The 18031-nt window shown below is 38.5% G+C and overlaps 1 protein-coding gene across 1 annotated transcript in view; it reads left to right on the forward strand.

Moving 5' to 3' along the window:
* Positions 1 to 18031, forward strand: part of il34 (interleukin 34) — a 64327-nt gene that overhangs the window by 7700 nt on the left and 38596 nt on the right. Inside the window, exon 2 of the mRNA XM_011476357.3 lies at positions 1223 to 1449. Coding sequence (XP_011474659.1) covers positions 1404 to 1449 — 46 coding nt within the window. The 5' untranslated portion in view covers positions 1223 to 1403. The remainder of the gene's footprint in view (positions 1 to 1222; positions 1450 to 18031) is intronic.

The following is an 18031-nucleotide window of genomic DNA, read 5'->3' on the forward strand; positions in this document are numbered from 1 at the left end:
TGACATTCCTCTCTCCTGGAGAGCGACATTCCCTTTTTTGGATCTTGGCAAGATTTTTTTTTCTAAGCCATGTAAAGCCTCATTCATCACCTTTCAGCTTTGTCCTGCAGCATTTGCTTGTTTTTTACAATGCACCAAACCCTTAATTAGAAACATTGTTAGGGGTCCTGTTGTCTTTGGTAGTTTAGTGTTGTTTGTAACACACAGGGCTAGTCTAATGGCTCTGACCACTGTCCTCCTTTTGAGCTTAGATTTTCATCATGCGTTTGTAAGCTGCCTAAATGGGAGCCGGTTTAGCTCGTGCTGGTTTGCGGCGCCTTCCGTCCGTGAAACCAGGGTTCGAATCCGGGCTGCTCCCTGTTCCCTTCTCTACTTCTGTGCCGGTCCCAAGCCCGGTTGCTTTGAGAAGGTTGCGTCAGGAAGGGCATCCGGCGTAAAACATTGCCAAGTTTACCATGCGACTTGTTCGCTGTGGCGACCCCTGATGGGAAAAAGCCGAAAGAGAAAGAAGAAGTTTGTAAGCTGCCTAAATGCCAAATCTAAAATAAAATAAAATAAGAGCACCCGAAAGGTTTGGACGATATGCTCTCTGGTAAACTTTGGTACAGAATATTAGAACAGCAGTGCAGAATAAAGATTTTAAAACTGAGATAACCAGAACTGGTTTTTGCCAAGTCTCAAAAATGAGCTCACATGTTGGATCTCTTAGGACAAAAAAATTCCATTATAATCCTAGCCTCTGACTTTAGTGAATGGTGTCCTCTTGAGTTACACTCTCACACTGTACTTCACACATTATTTTTTGCAAGTCATTGTAGAGGTTTAAATCGACACATTTGACCATTGATCGTCCAGTCAAAGCTTCCAAACAATGAACGCAATCAAATGGACTTAATTCTCATTAAGATACTGATGTTGGTGTACCATATGGTTTAGAAAGAGTGAAACATTTTATTCAGCGTAAAGATGTAAAGATTTGTTCACATGTTCATCATTTTTGTTGGTGTTAAACGTTGAGGAGTCCAACCAAATGTTGTTGGGAATTGGTTCCCTCGGGGGTGAGATCCAAGTTGTCTTTAGGAAATTCCACCAATCTGTAATCTAATCACTAATGGATCTAATCTTTGATCTCCACAATCCACCACCAAACTACTTAGCTGGTGGGGAGGAGGAAGCATAAAAAAAGCCTTCTTTACTAAGTTCATTTTTATTTTATTTTCAGACATCCTAAAGCCACGAAAGATCTGGAGAAGTTGTATCTGACTTCAACCTCTCTGTGCAATGAAGACCTGAAGGCGGGCGACCCATGTGTGTCCAACCGAACGCACACGCTGAGTTTCACACCTCTGTGTTGCGCGTGTGTGTTTGAAGCTCTGCGGAGCTGAGGACTGAAGCCAAACAGGATGGTTCAAAAGTCCACTTCAGTGTGCCTGTTGGGAGGCTTTTTAGGTAAGACACATCTGTACGTCTGTGTGTGTCTGTCTGTGTGTGTGTGTGTGTGTGTGTGTGTGTGTGTGTGTTCAAGTGAAACGGGGGAAAATGGGTTCAGAAAGATGGTTTTGGTGAAAGCCAGAAGAGCGGTCTGAAAATGCAAAGCATACTTGAAAATGTGGAAAAGCCGTACAGCTGAGGAGATTTCAGTGTGGATTCAATTTGCCTCCTGCAGTTTGTCCTACTGTGCTAAGCAGTTTATTTCGTTTGTGCTGTTCCTGATTTGTGCTAACTGGATCGTGTTTTGAAGCATGGGCAGCGGGCTTTGGATTAGCTGCTTTTTAGATTGCGATCCTGGTTTCCGTTGCTGGCTCAAAAAATCTCCTTTATCCTGGTAATTTAATAGTTTTATTATCATTTTAATTTGGTGAAAGTTCCAACTGCACAGCAATGGTGCAGCCACATCCAACAATTAAAAAAGAATACTTAAAAAATCGAGCTTTCTCAACTTTAAAGCTTTTTTTCTTTAAAAATTTAAAACATTTTTGAATTAAAATGTTGGGAAGTAAAAAAAAATGTCAAGCCTCAACAGTTGAATCTGTCTGAAAGCCAAATTAAGTTGTTCATATATTATTTTGTGGGACCAGTTTTTTAATAGCACACTTGAACAGCAGAAACCGTCATTTTAGCAGTATTTTTATTGGGCTTAGCAGTTAAAAAATGATTTGGGTTAAAACATTTATGATTGAAAGGAAATGCTTAAATTGGCACTAAATTGCCATGATGGTTCTTGATGGTTAACCAAAAACCCGAGAGAAATATAAAGAGTTATCAATAGCTTTAAAATCGCCACAATTCTGGAATAAATTCCTTTTTCTGAGCAATTTAAATCACACGAAAGTGTCATTGAAGAGAAAATTGAGCTCTTTATCAGATTTTAGATCCTTCAGATAAAAAATCAACACCACAAAATAAAAATCGCCAACATCAACACTTTTATAACATTTATTTACCAAATTAATATTTTATTTATCATCTTTTGGTTTGATTTATTTACCACAGCAAAAGCTAAAACATTTTCCAATCATCTGTGGTGTTGAGAGCCATGATGTCAGTTTGTTAGACATACCATAAGACTTCAGCAGCAGAAGCAGCAGCAGCGCTACATCCTTACTGCTTCACACCCTCACAGATCCTTATCTTCATGTGGTTTAACAATCAACAAAGAGGTTTGACTGGAGCTGCTGCTGGTTTGGCTTGTTCACTCAATCGTACGTGTTTGTTTTTAGAGAAATAAGAATTCTGCTTTCTTCTGACAGCCATGTTTTGACAGATCGGTTTTATTCTGGTTAGTACAGATTTAGCTGAAACGCGTCTACTGTATGAGACGGTTTTAGGACCAAATAATGCAGAGACAGCTAATGACAGATAAGCACAGGCTGACCTCAACTGACTTAAAACAGGGACATTTGCTCAGAATAACAGTTTTCAGGCCAGTTACAATAATGTTGGGGTTGATCTGGTTCACAGGAGCGCTTCAAGAATCATTGGTTGAGTCTTAAGAATAAAGAAACTTAACTTAAGTGTCTAAAACAAATTTTTGACACTTAAATTAACACTGTTGTGGAAAAAGGTGAGCTTTATTGACTTTCCTGAAATCTAAACATTGAATCAAAATGTGACTTTAGTGCATTTTTTTGTGTGAATGTCATGAAGGGGCATCACTTATTTCGATGTCAAACAATGACCTAAAGATTTATCTTAAATAAATTTACTTTTGGTTAAAATGTATTCCTTTTCATAATGTTATTGTTATCGAAAAAGGCAAAAGAAATACAGAAAACAGAAACAACAATCTAAAGTACCACCTACTACTTTAAGAGGTTGCAGCTAATCATCTGCAGATGTATGGACCTCTGTGAAAATGTTTAGATGTTTTCTGCTCTACAGCCTTAAGGTGAGCCTTTATGGTGCCAAGAGGGAAATACATAAGCATTGGCTTGGAAAGGATAAAACATTTTTTTTTAATGGTTAGGAGTCCTTTGTTCTGCAGTGAGAACATTATTCAACAAATAAAACGCATTCCAAACGCTTTCCAATGAAGGAGATCTTTTAAAATCTGTCATGGTAAGACATAGTGCTACATCTCAAATATCAACTCCAGCTGATCATGTTGGATGTTGTTGTTCATGACTTGAAAAACAGATAGATTTAAGCCTCTTCTTGCTAAAAACAACAAAAAGGCATATCTCAGGTTCCACAAGTTCTATATGAAGAAGTCTCATCAAGTCTTAGTCACATGCACCTGTAGGGGGGCTGACCTGTACAGGTGCTGCAGGTTTTTGGGTTGTCCGGGCCCGTAGAGAGAAGCGGCCACAGCTTAAAGGGGATTGCAGGGGGGCCTTCCCATCACCGCACACACTGTGCATGTGATGGGATGCCCAAACAAAATAAGCTCCCATTGTCTATTTTCCTCATTTCTAACAGTCAGACTGCACGGAAAAAGCCCACAAGGAGAGCACTCTTATATCGTGAACTAACGGATTCATTGCACAGTATGCAGGATTTGGCGGGAGTTAAAAAATGAAAGATCCATACAACCCGCTGTCACCTATTTCGCCTTTACCTACCCTTGCATATTTATTTGTCACTCACAGGATGCCTGTAGAGAAAAAAATGTGCATGAATATTCTCACTTTATGGGAAGAATGAGCATTTTACAACCTTGATATCTCATGTGGGCCACCTACGTGCCCCATACAAGTTTGCCCAGTTTTCACCCGCAGACAGCCTGGATCCACTCACAAGGGTAGTAGTGACTAAGGATTTAGAGAGGAAGTCTTCTTGAAGAGATAACGGCAAAGTGAAAGTTGTTTGGTGTTGATTCCTGGTACCAAGTTTGGAATAAATCAAACAAAGCAATTTATTAAAAACATATCATTACTGTGAAGCACGACGGTGGAAGGATGATGATTTGGGCTTGTGTTTTGGCCACATGACCACAAATAAACTTTGACTGGTACTTTGACTTGGACAAAATTGATCAATTTGATTTTCATACGCAGACACAACATTTAAGTTGATTTCAGTTTTAAAAAGAGCAATTTCCGGAGGAATAAAACAATTGTAATCTGGATTTTGAACTATTTAACATCGATATATTTGATCAAAATCAGCATATTACCATTAAGGTACCTCTGCTGGAGTTTTAAACACTCAGTTTGCATAATTGAGTCAAGCAGAATGTTAACACTTGATTGTGAGGCTGATTTAGGAGTTTTATCCTCAGATCTGTAGAAACACAAAGAACAACTTGAATTTAGACAGATTTACCAGCTGACTCTTCGGTACTTTGGAGACTTGGACTTGGAGGCCTTTAGGGGGTCCTGCTTGATTCCTACCATCTGAATCAATTTTCTGCCTGTTAAAGATGACAGTTCAGTTCTTCTTTCATGATTTTAGCAAAGTGGCTACAGTTCGGAAACCATGTACTTGAGTGTAACTGTTTCAACTTTAAATTTGGGAATGTTGAGAATTGGCTCTGAGGGACCTGTCTGAGTTGTGCAAATCGCCATCCTCTGTTCTTTTAGATCTTTGAGCTTTCTGGAGTTTCTCAATGTTCTTGTGTGTTGGCACTGAGGTGCAGCCAGTCACTATCCATGAGCATGACGTTAAGTGGTTTTGGCAATGTCTTAAAGTTTTTGCATTGCTGTTCAAAGTTGAAGTGTTTGTATTTTAGAGCTGTCAGGAGACAGCTTTTTTTAGTACTATTTTTTTTATCTTGGGTGTTCTATGAGGCCTATTTTTAATCTGTTCATTTCAACTTCTATTTATAAATGTCTGTGTAAACAGTTACTCAAAATCCAACCCTTTGTGAAAAGGATGCATCTTCCTTTTCAAAGATTATTAATTTTTCCTCCTTGAGGATCCATTAAGTATACTCGACATTTGATATGACTTATATTAAATGAGAATATTGTGATTATATTATTAACTGTCAACAGTTTTTAAGCCCCCTCCCCATTTGAGTTTAGTCCCTCAGAGCAGACAGTGTGGATAATTCCAGAAAACTCCTGAGGGCATGCCTGCTGCTCCATCAAGGGATACGGAAAGTAAGCTTTGAGTCAGCGAAAGTACACGCATCAAGCTAATTTATGACTTAAAATGATGGAAACGTATTGTGAGGGTGATGATTTGTCGCATAAGGAGCACTTCATGGGATCCATTATCTGCTGATAGTTTGAGTTTCACAAAGAGGGCCTTCAACAGAACACGATCATCTGCAGGATATTGGATGAAAGTGTCCCAAAAGAAGTGGTGCTACAAATGTGTTCCATTAGGTGAAATGTTATCCTCCTCAACATAAGGAACGCCTTAAACTGTGTGTGGCCAAATCTCCCCCGAGTGTTAGAGGGTCTCAGAACAAACGACTCTGACCCTTTGTGTTGAGAATCAACCCATGTGACATAAAATAAAGACATAAAATAATGTTTTACATTTTTGCTATTATTCTGTTTTTGTGTGTTTTTACTTTCAGACTTATAAAAGAAAAATAAACTTTGACTTGCTTGGTATAAAAATAATTTTCAGAAGTTGTTTTTTGGGTTATTTTTCTTTAGCTTTCATCATTGTGGGGTTTCCTTTTGTGATTTTTGTAATTTCTTTTATTCTTCTTTTCTAATAATCCATCACTACTAACAGTCCTCCAGAGAAAATGCACTTTATTTTATTTTTTTAGGTTTCTTGCTAAATCGTATTTGTTATGGTTGTAAAAGATCTCTGAATTCTGGCTCACCACATTAGGACCTGCTGAATTGGTTCAGTTTAAAGCAAAAAAGTGGCCCAAAATAAAACGAGAAGCAATGACATATGCCACCTATTCCTGGTTAAAAATGATAGTTTTGTCCTAACCTGCAACTGTCCTTTGGATATTCTTTCCCTTCCTATTGCTTATTACCTGGATCAGGTTTGTTCTGCCAAAATGAAGATGCAAGTGTTGTAAACAAAGCAGCGCAGGTCCACGAGGACTGGATTTTTTAACATCTTTGGTTTGGAAAACTTATCAGACTGGCCAGAAGCGGCCAGAAAAAGAGGAAAATTCAGAGTTTCTGCACAAAAACGCTATAAATGATTTTAATAAAAATGCAATGTGAACCTCTGTTTCACAGCATGGAAGAAGAGTCTTATGAAGTTTCACACAGAGCAACAGCAATGTCTCCCTACATGAAGATTAACAAGACATGACATTGAAAAATACAAGCCCAAGCCTGCATCTGATCATTTATGTCAGTAATTTTAAGGAGTTTTTTAGTCTTTGTTTCAGAATTTGTTGACGTTCCTGAGTTATTTTAGTGAGTATTCATTTTTATTGCTCCTAAGATGCCCTCTGTTTTGTTTTGATCTATGATCTATAATTATGTTCTCTGTTTTGATCTTTGTTGCATAACACTGCTTCAAGGCAATGAAACATATTTGTGCGGAAGCAAGGTGTCTCCATTTTGAAAACGGTTGTTGTTGCTTGAAGGGATACACTTGATGTTGACTCCTTTTTTAGAAATTTATTTTTATTTTATTTTTTGCAAGAACACTCACTGAGTTCATAATGACCCACAGAACACTAGACATGTTTTTGCTCTTGCAGGGTTTAAACCTTACCCTGATTCAAATGCCAAAAACACACAGAAAACTTCTACAAACTGGCTTTAACAAATTTATTCTAATAAGGGGTACGAATAAAACAAAAAACTAAAACATGCTATTCCACCAAAAGATTGTCACCATGCAAAAATCATTATTTACAAATTTATGAATAGCAACAACAATAACTTAAAGGTGAAGCCAAAAGGCTTCAGGGTGAACCAAGGCCAAAACATCAAACAAACCCAACCAACCTAACTAAAATCTGAAATCTTACCTGTGAATGAGAGACAATGGCAAAAAAAAAAACACTAACCTTCCTAGACTAACAAACAGACTAACATAACCTAGACTAACATAATGCGAAAGAAAATGGCAGTTCACCCCTACAGCTTCACTTAAACATGACTACACCAAACAAAGACTACACAGAGTGGGCCTGAACCCACCCAAAAAGAACTACAAAGTGCAACACAGACTAAATAACCGGTGGAGAAGAGCACCAAGCTGCAGTGGAGACAGGTTGCAGCAGAGCTCCCTTCTCACAGGCCGGAGGTCCACACGGTGCTTTTAAAAGCCTCCATCCACTTGGGTCCAATGGGAGCCGCACCTTTACCAGCACCGCACCTGAAAGAGATCCCACTCTGATAGAAATAAAATATACAAAACACATAATAAACATAAAATCAATTCTAAATAACAACCCCCTACCCAAGATTGCGATACCTGGCGGTCGCATCTCTTACAAAAGTATCTTTTTTGTTATTGTGCTGTTTTCACTTTATTTATGATCAACTTTGATCATTTCTTTATTCAATCTTTTTTGTGCCAATTATTACCCTTTCATTTTCATTCAGCAATGTAGCATTTAACGCTGCATTTTCTTCTGGAAATGCAGCTCCTTCTAGGTAAGTTTGAGGCTTTTGTCCCCAAACCCAGTGCATTTTGAGATCCAACAACTTTTTATGGACATTTCTGAAATATAACTGGGATTTAAAGCAATGCATCTAACCGTGGTGATGCAGGTCCCACCCCCTGCATATTTTTACGAGTTCTCCTATTCCGACACACCTGCTTTAAAGCAGGGCTGATGAGCGGAAACGAGCAAGTCAAAGTCACCTGAGCCAAGTGTGTCACAGCAGAGAAATATTTAAGTCATGCCGGGCATGAATGAGAAATTTTAGGAGGTAAATCTTACAAACAGGTAAACAAGCAGATTGTCATTCAGTAGAAGCACTTATACATTCATGGTCATGTCAACCCAGAGCAGAAAATTATTGATAAATATTAGTAGAAGTTTTCTGTCCAGATTTAAAAATTGTATCAATATTCAATGTTATGTTTTACTGTATATACTGTTGTAGAAAATGTAAATAACGGTTGCAAAAATGTTGACTCAAGTAAAAAGCAATGACATTGTTACTTAATAATCAGCATTGGACATAAAAATGATATTTGCCATTTAGGTGTCAAATATTGGCTAGTGGTATTTTGTACTTGGTACCTGATTAGTTCTGTAATTGCATTTTTAAGAATAACATTTTAAATGAAAATGTTGCACGCATCTAGGGAATGACTCGTATGGGGAGTCCTGCAGATGTCAGCACAAGACAAGAGTTGCTAATGAGAACACAACTGCCTCTCAGGAGGCAACACATCAATCCAGGAGCTGCCCTAACCATTTCATGCCTCTGGGGCAAACTCCTGTTTGCGGCTAAGGACTTAACGATACAGTTCAAATCTAGAGCACTGTGAATGATCCTCTTGGTCTATCAGCAATCTTGTCATTTTAGGTTCCTGCTAACTTTTGCACTTGTCTCGAACATATTTAGTCGAAGATGCCGTTGGTTTACCTGATCATTCGCTTGTTAATTCACCAACTAAAACCGTTAACCGAAACCAGGGGCCAACCTCAAGGCCATCTGTTTTTTTTTTTTTTTTTTTTGACAGATTCAGCCTCTCATCCATTTCCCCTGAGGGCAAACTCTCACACTTTGTTGTTCTTGGAGAAATCATGGGAAGACAGTGGGCTGGAGATTTATTTAGATGTCTGACCCCTGATGGGACCAGTGGAATGCCAGGCACTGTGTCTTTGTTTGCCAGTCTCTGGATAAGTCTATCAAGCACCAAACAGGTGTTTCTATTCCAGCTGTAACTAATTGTGAGCAACCTAAAGGACTTAAGCTGTGATGCTCTTGAATGCCATGCTAAGAGGGTTTTTCCTCACAGAATGTGTCACTCAAAAATGCTTTGTCATGGTAAGCTGTCAAATGCAACCAAAGGACTGGAGAAATGTCTGCTTCCAAATGCAAATTTTCACTTGGAAATCGATGGATCGTATAGATTTTGACTGTTGGGCACATGTACTGACACTGAGGTAGCATTTTGAAATCAAATGCAAGTTTATATTTGCATGGACATCAAAGGGGACGCATTATATGGGTTTTATTTTTTTGTCAAGCACAGTGGAAACAAAAGTATGAATGTGTGATTAAACTGCTACTGAACTATAATGTCATAAAAAATGTAGTTTTTACCCCACTTCAGAGGTTATTATGAATGTTAAACTCTTCATCTAATTTATGTAAAGAATAAAGATACCAATCAAATGTCAATCATGACTTATGTTGCCTCCTACTTAGGAAAAAGAAGTAGTGGTGACAATCCTTTAGGTGTTTTTATATTATCAAGCCAGGTCAAAAAAATCATAAAAAGTTTAGTGATTTAAAATATTCGTGAGAAATTCTAGCAACCACGGAGTCAATTTAAACATTAGGTAAGCAGTAAGTGATAAGATAAAATATAATTTCTTCCCTGTTCCAAGTATTCAGATGGATAATGAATTGTACGACGGGATGAGGCTGCATACATTTCATATGTTTTTAAAAGTCATCAACACAAAACTTGTTAATTTTAGTAAAATGTTACTGTAAATCACATTTCAGCCCTCATCCATTGTCATACAAACACACCTTGTGTCAATAGAAACCTATACATTTGGAACATCATTTGGCAGCAATTTGTTTTTGTTCCGATTTCATAAATGTCTAAAGAATAGGGATGTAAAAGATACAGCTACGTATCGGAAAATCTAGAAACAGCCGTATTATTTAAAAACAAGATATGAACAAGATTATTTTGGTTAAGAGGTAGAAATCAGTCAAGTTAAATTGATCATTTTCTGTTCAACTTTGTCAGCTTCATTTGCTGTTGTGTCTCGACTGTCTTTGCCTTTTTATGTAAATGTGATGCAAACCAAAAGACGTCCAATCACAAGCTGCGTCGACCAAGTCAGGTCAACAACAGTGAGAGGGATGGGTGCACTAAACATATGATCACCCTTGTCTTTACAGCACTGCAAACAATACCTGAATAAATTATGAAACACTTTTTTTAACCACAAAACAGTCTAAAAAATCCCAGGTTTTTATTTTTGAAGCCAACATGTCCTTTAAACATTTTGTTTATGCTGTTTAAAATGAAATTTATCATCAAGAAAAAAAAAAAGTTTCTCTGTCAAAGGTTTTTTTAAGTTATAGTTTTAAATGCCAAATGAATAATAAATATTTAGCTTGTATAAACACAACCTGGTAAAAAAGGAAAAAATGGATGTTTCCGCTGTTGCTTCCTCAGTATCAGTTTGCTTTCTTTCTCCATTGTTTTCAGGTCTAGATTGAACTTTCACCTCTCGGTTTACTGCTGAGAGAGTTCTTTACCAGCTTTGTGAGCACAGTTGAATCAGGATGGAAGACACTTCTTCCTGTGGTGGTCTCTTTGGTCCAAACAGCCTGGTAGAACCGTTTCATCTGTCAACGCTTCAGCAGCCCCCCCCCCCCCCCCCCTTTTTTTTGTGATGGCTTCATCTTGTTTTGTTTTTTCTTTTTTCTTTTTTATTAATTCCAGCTCTGATGGTTCTTTTTGACTCTCAGACGATCCTTTGCTGCATTCCTTTCCTAAACACAGCAACATGCAAACAGTGAGACCTAAATCTGACACCTACGCGAGCTTTAACCTGTTTGTCTATATTTGTATGCGACTGCTGGGATGACCAGGAGGCCTCTACACCATGAATCCGTGCCTCCTTTTGAAAACTTGCTTTAATGGGATCCAGCTGTGCAGCTTCTTTGAACAGGATTGGTGGAAACAGAAATTGAACACTGAAAAAAGGTTGTTGTTGGCAGCAAGTGATAAAAACAGGGTTCAGAGTTTTCCATACTTCTTTTTGCAATTACATATTTTCACTTTTCTTTGCAAAAGGTCAGATTAAAAAAAAAAAAAAGAAGTCAATCCTTCTGTCTAAAAACAATTTCTACTTCATGATGATGCTTTATATTTCTTCAACATTTAACGTTTCAAGAACTTTAAAAGGCGAAATAAACTCTACACCAACACTCAAAAATAGTATAGAAACGCTGCAAACTGAGTGCAGCAAACCAGCAGGAGACCTTTGGATTGAGCTGCAGTGAAACAAGCACAACCTGAAAAACGTCTTTTGTTGAAAGATGAACATATTAAAACAAAAACCAGATAAAAATCTACATCCTTGCTAAAGAACCACCACATCCACACGCTTTTTTATTCTTTGTTCAGGAAGACCAGTCAGAATGTTTATAAGTCTTCTTGAGCATGAATTGTAGCTTCCTCATCCACTTTCTTAATTTAGTTGTGTTATTTGCTTGTTATAAATCTATGAATTACTGAAGCACGGAAAAGCAGCATTGTTTAAAAAAAAACTGCAAATCTTGGCTCAAACCTCATTTTTTAAATACGGAACTTGGGGTTCGAAATAGGCTTTCGAACATTTCTTTCTTTGCTTGGAGCATTTGTTTCTTTTTAAGCATGTTTTGTTCAGCTGAAGTCGTGCCGACTAAATTCCCCAAAAGCCTTTTACGTCCTAAATACCTCAGTCACGTTTCTCTAAATATAATATTGAAAGGAAGCTAACTGATTTGTACAAGTAAGCATGAACTCCTAATACTAACTAGAAATCTATACTGTTGGTTAACTTACCAACCATGTGATTCACAGCAAACAGAAAAATGGAATCCTTTGTGCTTTGTCACATATTTCAGGTTTTGCAAAGGACCTCTGCAAATGTAATAAAAGTGCTGATTATGAGACATTAAGAAAACCTATAAAAGAACGTCTCAAATATATTCAAGTTTCCAAGTTGGAAGTGGAAAAAAAAAAATTCTCCTATGCAACAATGCAACAAGTCAATTAAAGGAAGATAATTATGGGGAAATCTGTGACATTCTGTAGAAATTCAACAGGTGGACCTGACCGCTACATCCTGCAAACACAAGCTTGATGTTGGCTGGAGGCAGAAATTCTACACATTCAACTTTAAAGATTTATCTTTAATATTTAAAGTTGCTTTGTAGTGAATCTGCATCTTATTTCACTGCAAATAGAACATGACTGTAGAAACACCAATGTCTTACTGTTTCTGGTCATTTTTGGATTCTTGGTGACTTTTCCAAACACAAATTAACTTATTGTCAGGTCCTACTCTGATAGGAGCTCCAATGAGGAAAGTGGACGAACAAGGACAGAGTTCAACTGCTAATCCTTATGAGTTTTCTGACCATAACACATTTTCCAGCTCATTCTCCTACTTTATTACAGGCTCAGAGATTTCCTCAATATTATTGTAGTTCAGACTCCTCCAAATGTATGCTGTTTTGTTTCTTGTCTGAAGGCAAGGTGCTTACACCACTTCCTCTTTGATCTTCTCTTTTGTCGGCTTCAATCTGTTTGCGTTCACACAGTTTTTGAATTGCTCCCGAGTTCACTTACTGAACTTGTGTCGTTTACTTTTAGTGGACTAGAGTTTGCTTGTTTGGTCCGCACCAAGCCTCTATCTTTTGTCCTTACGTGTAATGTAAATCAGGAAGTATAAAATGTGGCAGCGGCCCAAAAAGAGCCCTGAAGACTGGTGTCAAAAGGGAGCAATTTCCCATCTACTCTCCTGTTCAAAAGTCTTATTTTGCAACCAAGAAAAACGAACAGCCTGGAATCAGAAAAGTTTTGGATATTTACTTCTTTGTTTTCTATTCATGGAGGTTGGGTTTTTTTAATCAGCATTTTTATTGATATCTGCACATAATTAGATGTAGTTTATGTATGTATTTATTTTTGATTGGTAGGTGGATGGACGGGTCCTATCAGAGTTTCAGAACCTATTGTTTCCTGCCCAAGTGTTGTTTTCAGAACACTAAGTTGGGAGGAGGAAAGATCTGTCAATGTGCCTGTCCCACTTTCAGCTTCATCTAAATTTTCCAGAATCCAATGGGCGACGCCACAGTTTATCTGTCTAGTTCAGTGTTTTTCAACCTTTTGTGAGCCACGGCACACTTTAACCTTGACAAAAATCCCGCGGCACACCAGCATCCAAAAAAAAAAAAAAGCAGAAACTCATAGTCTGTTTTGATGTACAGCCCCCCCCCCCCCCCCCCCCCCCCCCCCGGCAATCTGACGTGCATTTTTGTGATAATTGTGACAGAAAAAGCAGGAAGTTGCAGATGTTTTTCTAAAAGATGTAATAAAAGTTAAGTTACATACAAACTGTATGTTTGTTGTGTTTTCAAGACGTGTAAGAAGGACGACTCATTAAGCCAATGCATCATGGGAGATGTAGTGTGAAAACTGCGAGAAAACGGCAGAAAGACTCGCGTCTCTGAGCTTCATGGTTTTGTTCACTTGTTCCACGGTCTGATACCGGATTCTGTGGAAAGTTACACCGCTAAAGACGAGCTTTAGCTGGTGTTTTTGTCGGAACTGAGTGAGTTATGAGCGAAATTGGAACAAGGAAGTGGAGACTTTAACCACTTCTGATTGGTCAGACTGATGACATGTGATTAAGCCTTCAAGAATGATTGGTGGAGTCGTGGAGACAGTAAAAGCTGCGGGACTTTTCCTTACACAGTTATAGCTGCAGCTATTTCGCGTTACCGTCATTCTTATTAAAATGTCTTCAATAGAATCAAATAAACACAAAGAAAAAAGTATTTTATGATCGTTTATAGTCCTAACTACTCAGTGTTTTATCAGGACCTGTTTGGATGAACAAAGAGCTGATTTCCTGGAGATGGGAAATGCTTTTAGATCAGTTAATGAGGGCAATTTTCCACGGCACACTTGACCATCTCCCACGGCACACTAGTGTGCCGCGGCACACTGGTTGAAAAACACTGGTCTAGTTTATACGTCTGTAATTCTCACCAGTTTTGGTGAGCTTTCACAAACAGTATGGTATGAAACAAAGGCTTCAGTCAGGATTTGCAGCATTGCTGAGCAGATAGGCCCAACCCTTGTGGGACAGGCCAGACTCTTATGGGACAGGCCCACCCCTTTTGGCACAGGCCTAGTCCTTTTGAAAAATGTCTACATTTGAAAGTAACAATGATAAATCTTAGGCAACTTGTTTACCTCTATGTGAATCTACCCCCTACTATTCTTTCATCCTTCAAATTCTTCAACCCTTTTTTTCACCTTTATCTTCCATCTCTAACATTCAACTCTCTCTCTTTTCTTTTCACATGCAAATATAATTAATATAAATACAGTTTAGCCTAAAATACAAAAGGGGTTTATACAAATATGCACCTTGTGTGTCAAAATATTACATACCCAACCATACCACCCAACATAAGAGGCCTTCAGCTCATTTCTGTTTGCTCAACTGCTGGACAGGATAAGTTTAAAAAAATAAAATAAAAAATAAAAAGTTGACGAAACATCACAGTCTTAATCTGCCGCTAATCCTCTAAAAATAATATTTAACTTCTTGGAGCTAATAAGTGCTGCAAAAGAGGGGAGCACTTACATTACATCTGTAAATATTTGGTACCAATGCCTCTGCCGGTGAATGTAAAGTAGTAAAAGTATTTTAATTAAGAAAGCTTAAGTAAAAAATATATATCTTAAATCACCCACTGCATCCCAGCGGACACAGAAGTGTTACAGTAACTTTGGTCCTGCTGTAATAATTTTTTTGCCTCTTTCAGATTTAAAAACATTGTGGAGAAATGGACAGCAGATGGTTCTGATCAACAGACTTTGTTTAGGAATTACATTCTTTAATATATGATAAAAGATTTACTCAGGAGTTGATATTATTTTGTATTTCTGTTTTTAAGGATGAAAAGGTTTCTGGAGTGAAACAATGGTAAACTAGTTATTTGTCCGTGCTGGTGCTGTTTCAGGCTGCATAAGGTTTCTATAAACATTGTTTCAGCTCCAAAACAGAAATTTCTCCTCAGAAAAAAAGCAAAAAACTTTCAGATCCACCCTGTGATATGTCCGTGAAGCATTCTTGAATTTCAAAGTGCTTCCATTCTTTCCCCTTTAGTTCCCCCCTTTTTTCTTCTTCTCTCTTTTCTGTTGAAAACACGGATTTAGAGCAGAACCAGGAAGGTGATGTCAGGGATCAAACAAAACTAGAAGCGACATGGTTGAATGACAAACAGATTTGGAGAAAAGCCTCAAAGAGGAGCCATGCATGTTAGTGGTCTTAGGGCGTTTAACTCGAAAATTGAGCGTAAAAGTAAATGTCCTTCCCTGTTTATGGAAATCTGTTTTGTTGCAAGTGAACACATCCTTTAACCTAACACCACTTTCTCTCCCACAGATCTGCAAAAAACTCACTGACATCACTATATTTTGCTTAATGATTTTTTTTCTAATTGTTGTTTTTGTGTCTGTTTTTGCTGTCAGGTGCAACATTTAGATGAAAGGACTTTAGAAACATTAATTCCTGTGAGCTTCCTGTTGAGAAGCTTTGGCTTTCTTCTTTAAACTGTCAAGTTGAGGCTGCTTGAAGGTGTGAGTGAGAACACCCAAAGTTCAGTCTCCCTTCCAGCTACGCACACAGATCCTGGAGGATCCCGTAATGTACTTTAAAGGCGCAATGTGGGGGGGATCAAAGGAGCGTTCGGGCCATGCAGCTTTCATGCACTTAATACATAATGACCAGCCACCCACTTAGGACCGGTGATGTTTCCATGTTTTGTTAATTTTCTGGTTGCCTTAGAGTAGAACTTGGAAGTCCAAACAAACGTTCTGTGATCCATGGCTAAAGCCCGGTTTGAACTGGTATCAACTCCAAACAAAGCAGCTGAGAGCTGGGTTAAAACTGTTCTCTGGAGTCCTTGAGACTTCAACAACTCGTCTGCAGAGACGTTTGGAGGCAAACTAAAAACTGCAGTTTTAGGCAGCAGATTTCAATGGTTAACAGTTGCAACACAAGGTTTGTGTTGAAGAATTGGCGAATTCTCAAAGTGCTGAACTTGAAGACCCACTCCGATCATCCTTTAATCTATTGTATCAGCCTTCCCAGTGGTCGTTTAAATATGAATGTGAAGTTTTTAGCCAAAATCAAAAAACCTGCATCGTTCTCGGGGACAGTTTCTGCAGAGCGGCAGGAGTTAATTAGAAATTCGCCTCTGAGTTGTGGGCTGCAACGTTGGTATGAAGCAACTGCACCCCCTTCCTGAGAGCTCTCTGTTTACACACTCTCCCACTAGCTTACAGCCCCTTACACCCCTAACCCAACATTACCGCAAAACTGCCATAAATGTCCTGTTTGTTGTTTGGCAGAGTTAAGGCTCTTTTTTCTACTTTTGCAAAAAAAAGAAGGGGAAGTGAGATCAGAAGCAGCAGCTTAAAACATCCATGTGGAAGAGCAGCATGAAGACAAACATGAGCTTGTGGACAGACGTCTGTCAGTGTGCCTGGATCAGCCACGTAAAATACCAGGTGTAACCAGCTTTTTTGTGTCAGCTCTGCACCAGCCGCGTTCCAACCCCCCAACACACACACACACACACACACACACACACACACACACACACACACACACACACACACACACACACACACACACACACACACACACACACACACACACACACACACACACACACACACACACACTGACTCAGTGTCTCTGGGCAGGGGTCTACATCCTTCAGCTCTTAAAGAGCCATTTGGGTCGATTCCTCACTGACAACATCCCAGCAGGAGCCACGAAGTCTGACTTCACCATTTAGAAAAATAAAACCTTGATTTGTATTTATGTTATTATTACTATTATGATAAATATCAATGAACTGTGGTGTTTTTGGCATAAATAAAACAACAATTTGAAGACAAAATAGTCTTTGTCCAATTTCATTTCATTTCCTTTAATTGATAATGATAATTGATAATTGATACTTTATTTATCCCACAATGGGGAAATTCTTCTCCGCATTTTGACCCATCCCCGTGGGGAGCGTTGAGCTGCAGCCTAACTGCGCTCGGGAGGCAGTAGCGTTAAGGGCCTTGCCTAAGGGCCCTCACTGGGTGATGTTCATTGCTCGCCATTGATATGGTAATTGACCCAGTACCATTGTTTATCCCCCCTATCAACCCTGGATTCCTGCATTGTAGCCTCTCGCCTTACCAACCGAGCTACCCAGCCGCTTATAACTTTTGACAGAGGTTGACGTGACTTCCTTTCAAAATAAAAGACACCCTGTGTCGCACATGATCATCTAAATGCAGCAACTGTAGTAGTAGGTATAGTGTAATGTCAGCAGTGATTAATTAAAAATATATTTAATTTATTGTTGGTGCATTTCAGCCAGAAATATGTAAATCTAACAAATTAAAATGAAATCAGAGCTTCACAGGTGCACTCAATCCTTTAATTTGTTCCAAAATAGAAAATCTGCTTTATAATCCGGTGCGCTTTAATTCCTAGTTGTGCGTACTTACCTCCACATAATTTGATTTGATGTGTACTGTCCCTCAACCATTTGTGAATGACTTGAATGAAGTTTGGGTTACTTACTGTACTACTTACTAAAATTTGACTTTACAGTTACTTATTAAAACCAAAACCTTTTATTTCTCTTTAACCAGAGAGCCACTATGGAGGGGTCAAAGAGCCACATGTGGCTCAAGAGCTACAGATTGC

This window comes from Oryzias latipes, chromosome 6 (genome assembly GCF_002234675.1).
Source record: "Oryzias latipes chromosome 6, ASM223467v1".
Classification (NCBI taxonomy): domain Eukaryota; kingdom Metazoa; phylum Chordata; class Actinopteri; order Beloniformes; family Adrianichthyidae; genus Oryzias; species Oryzias latipes.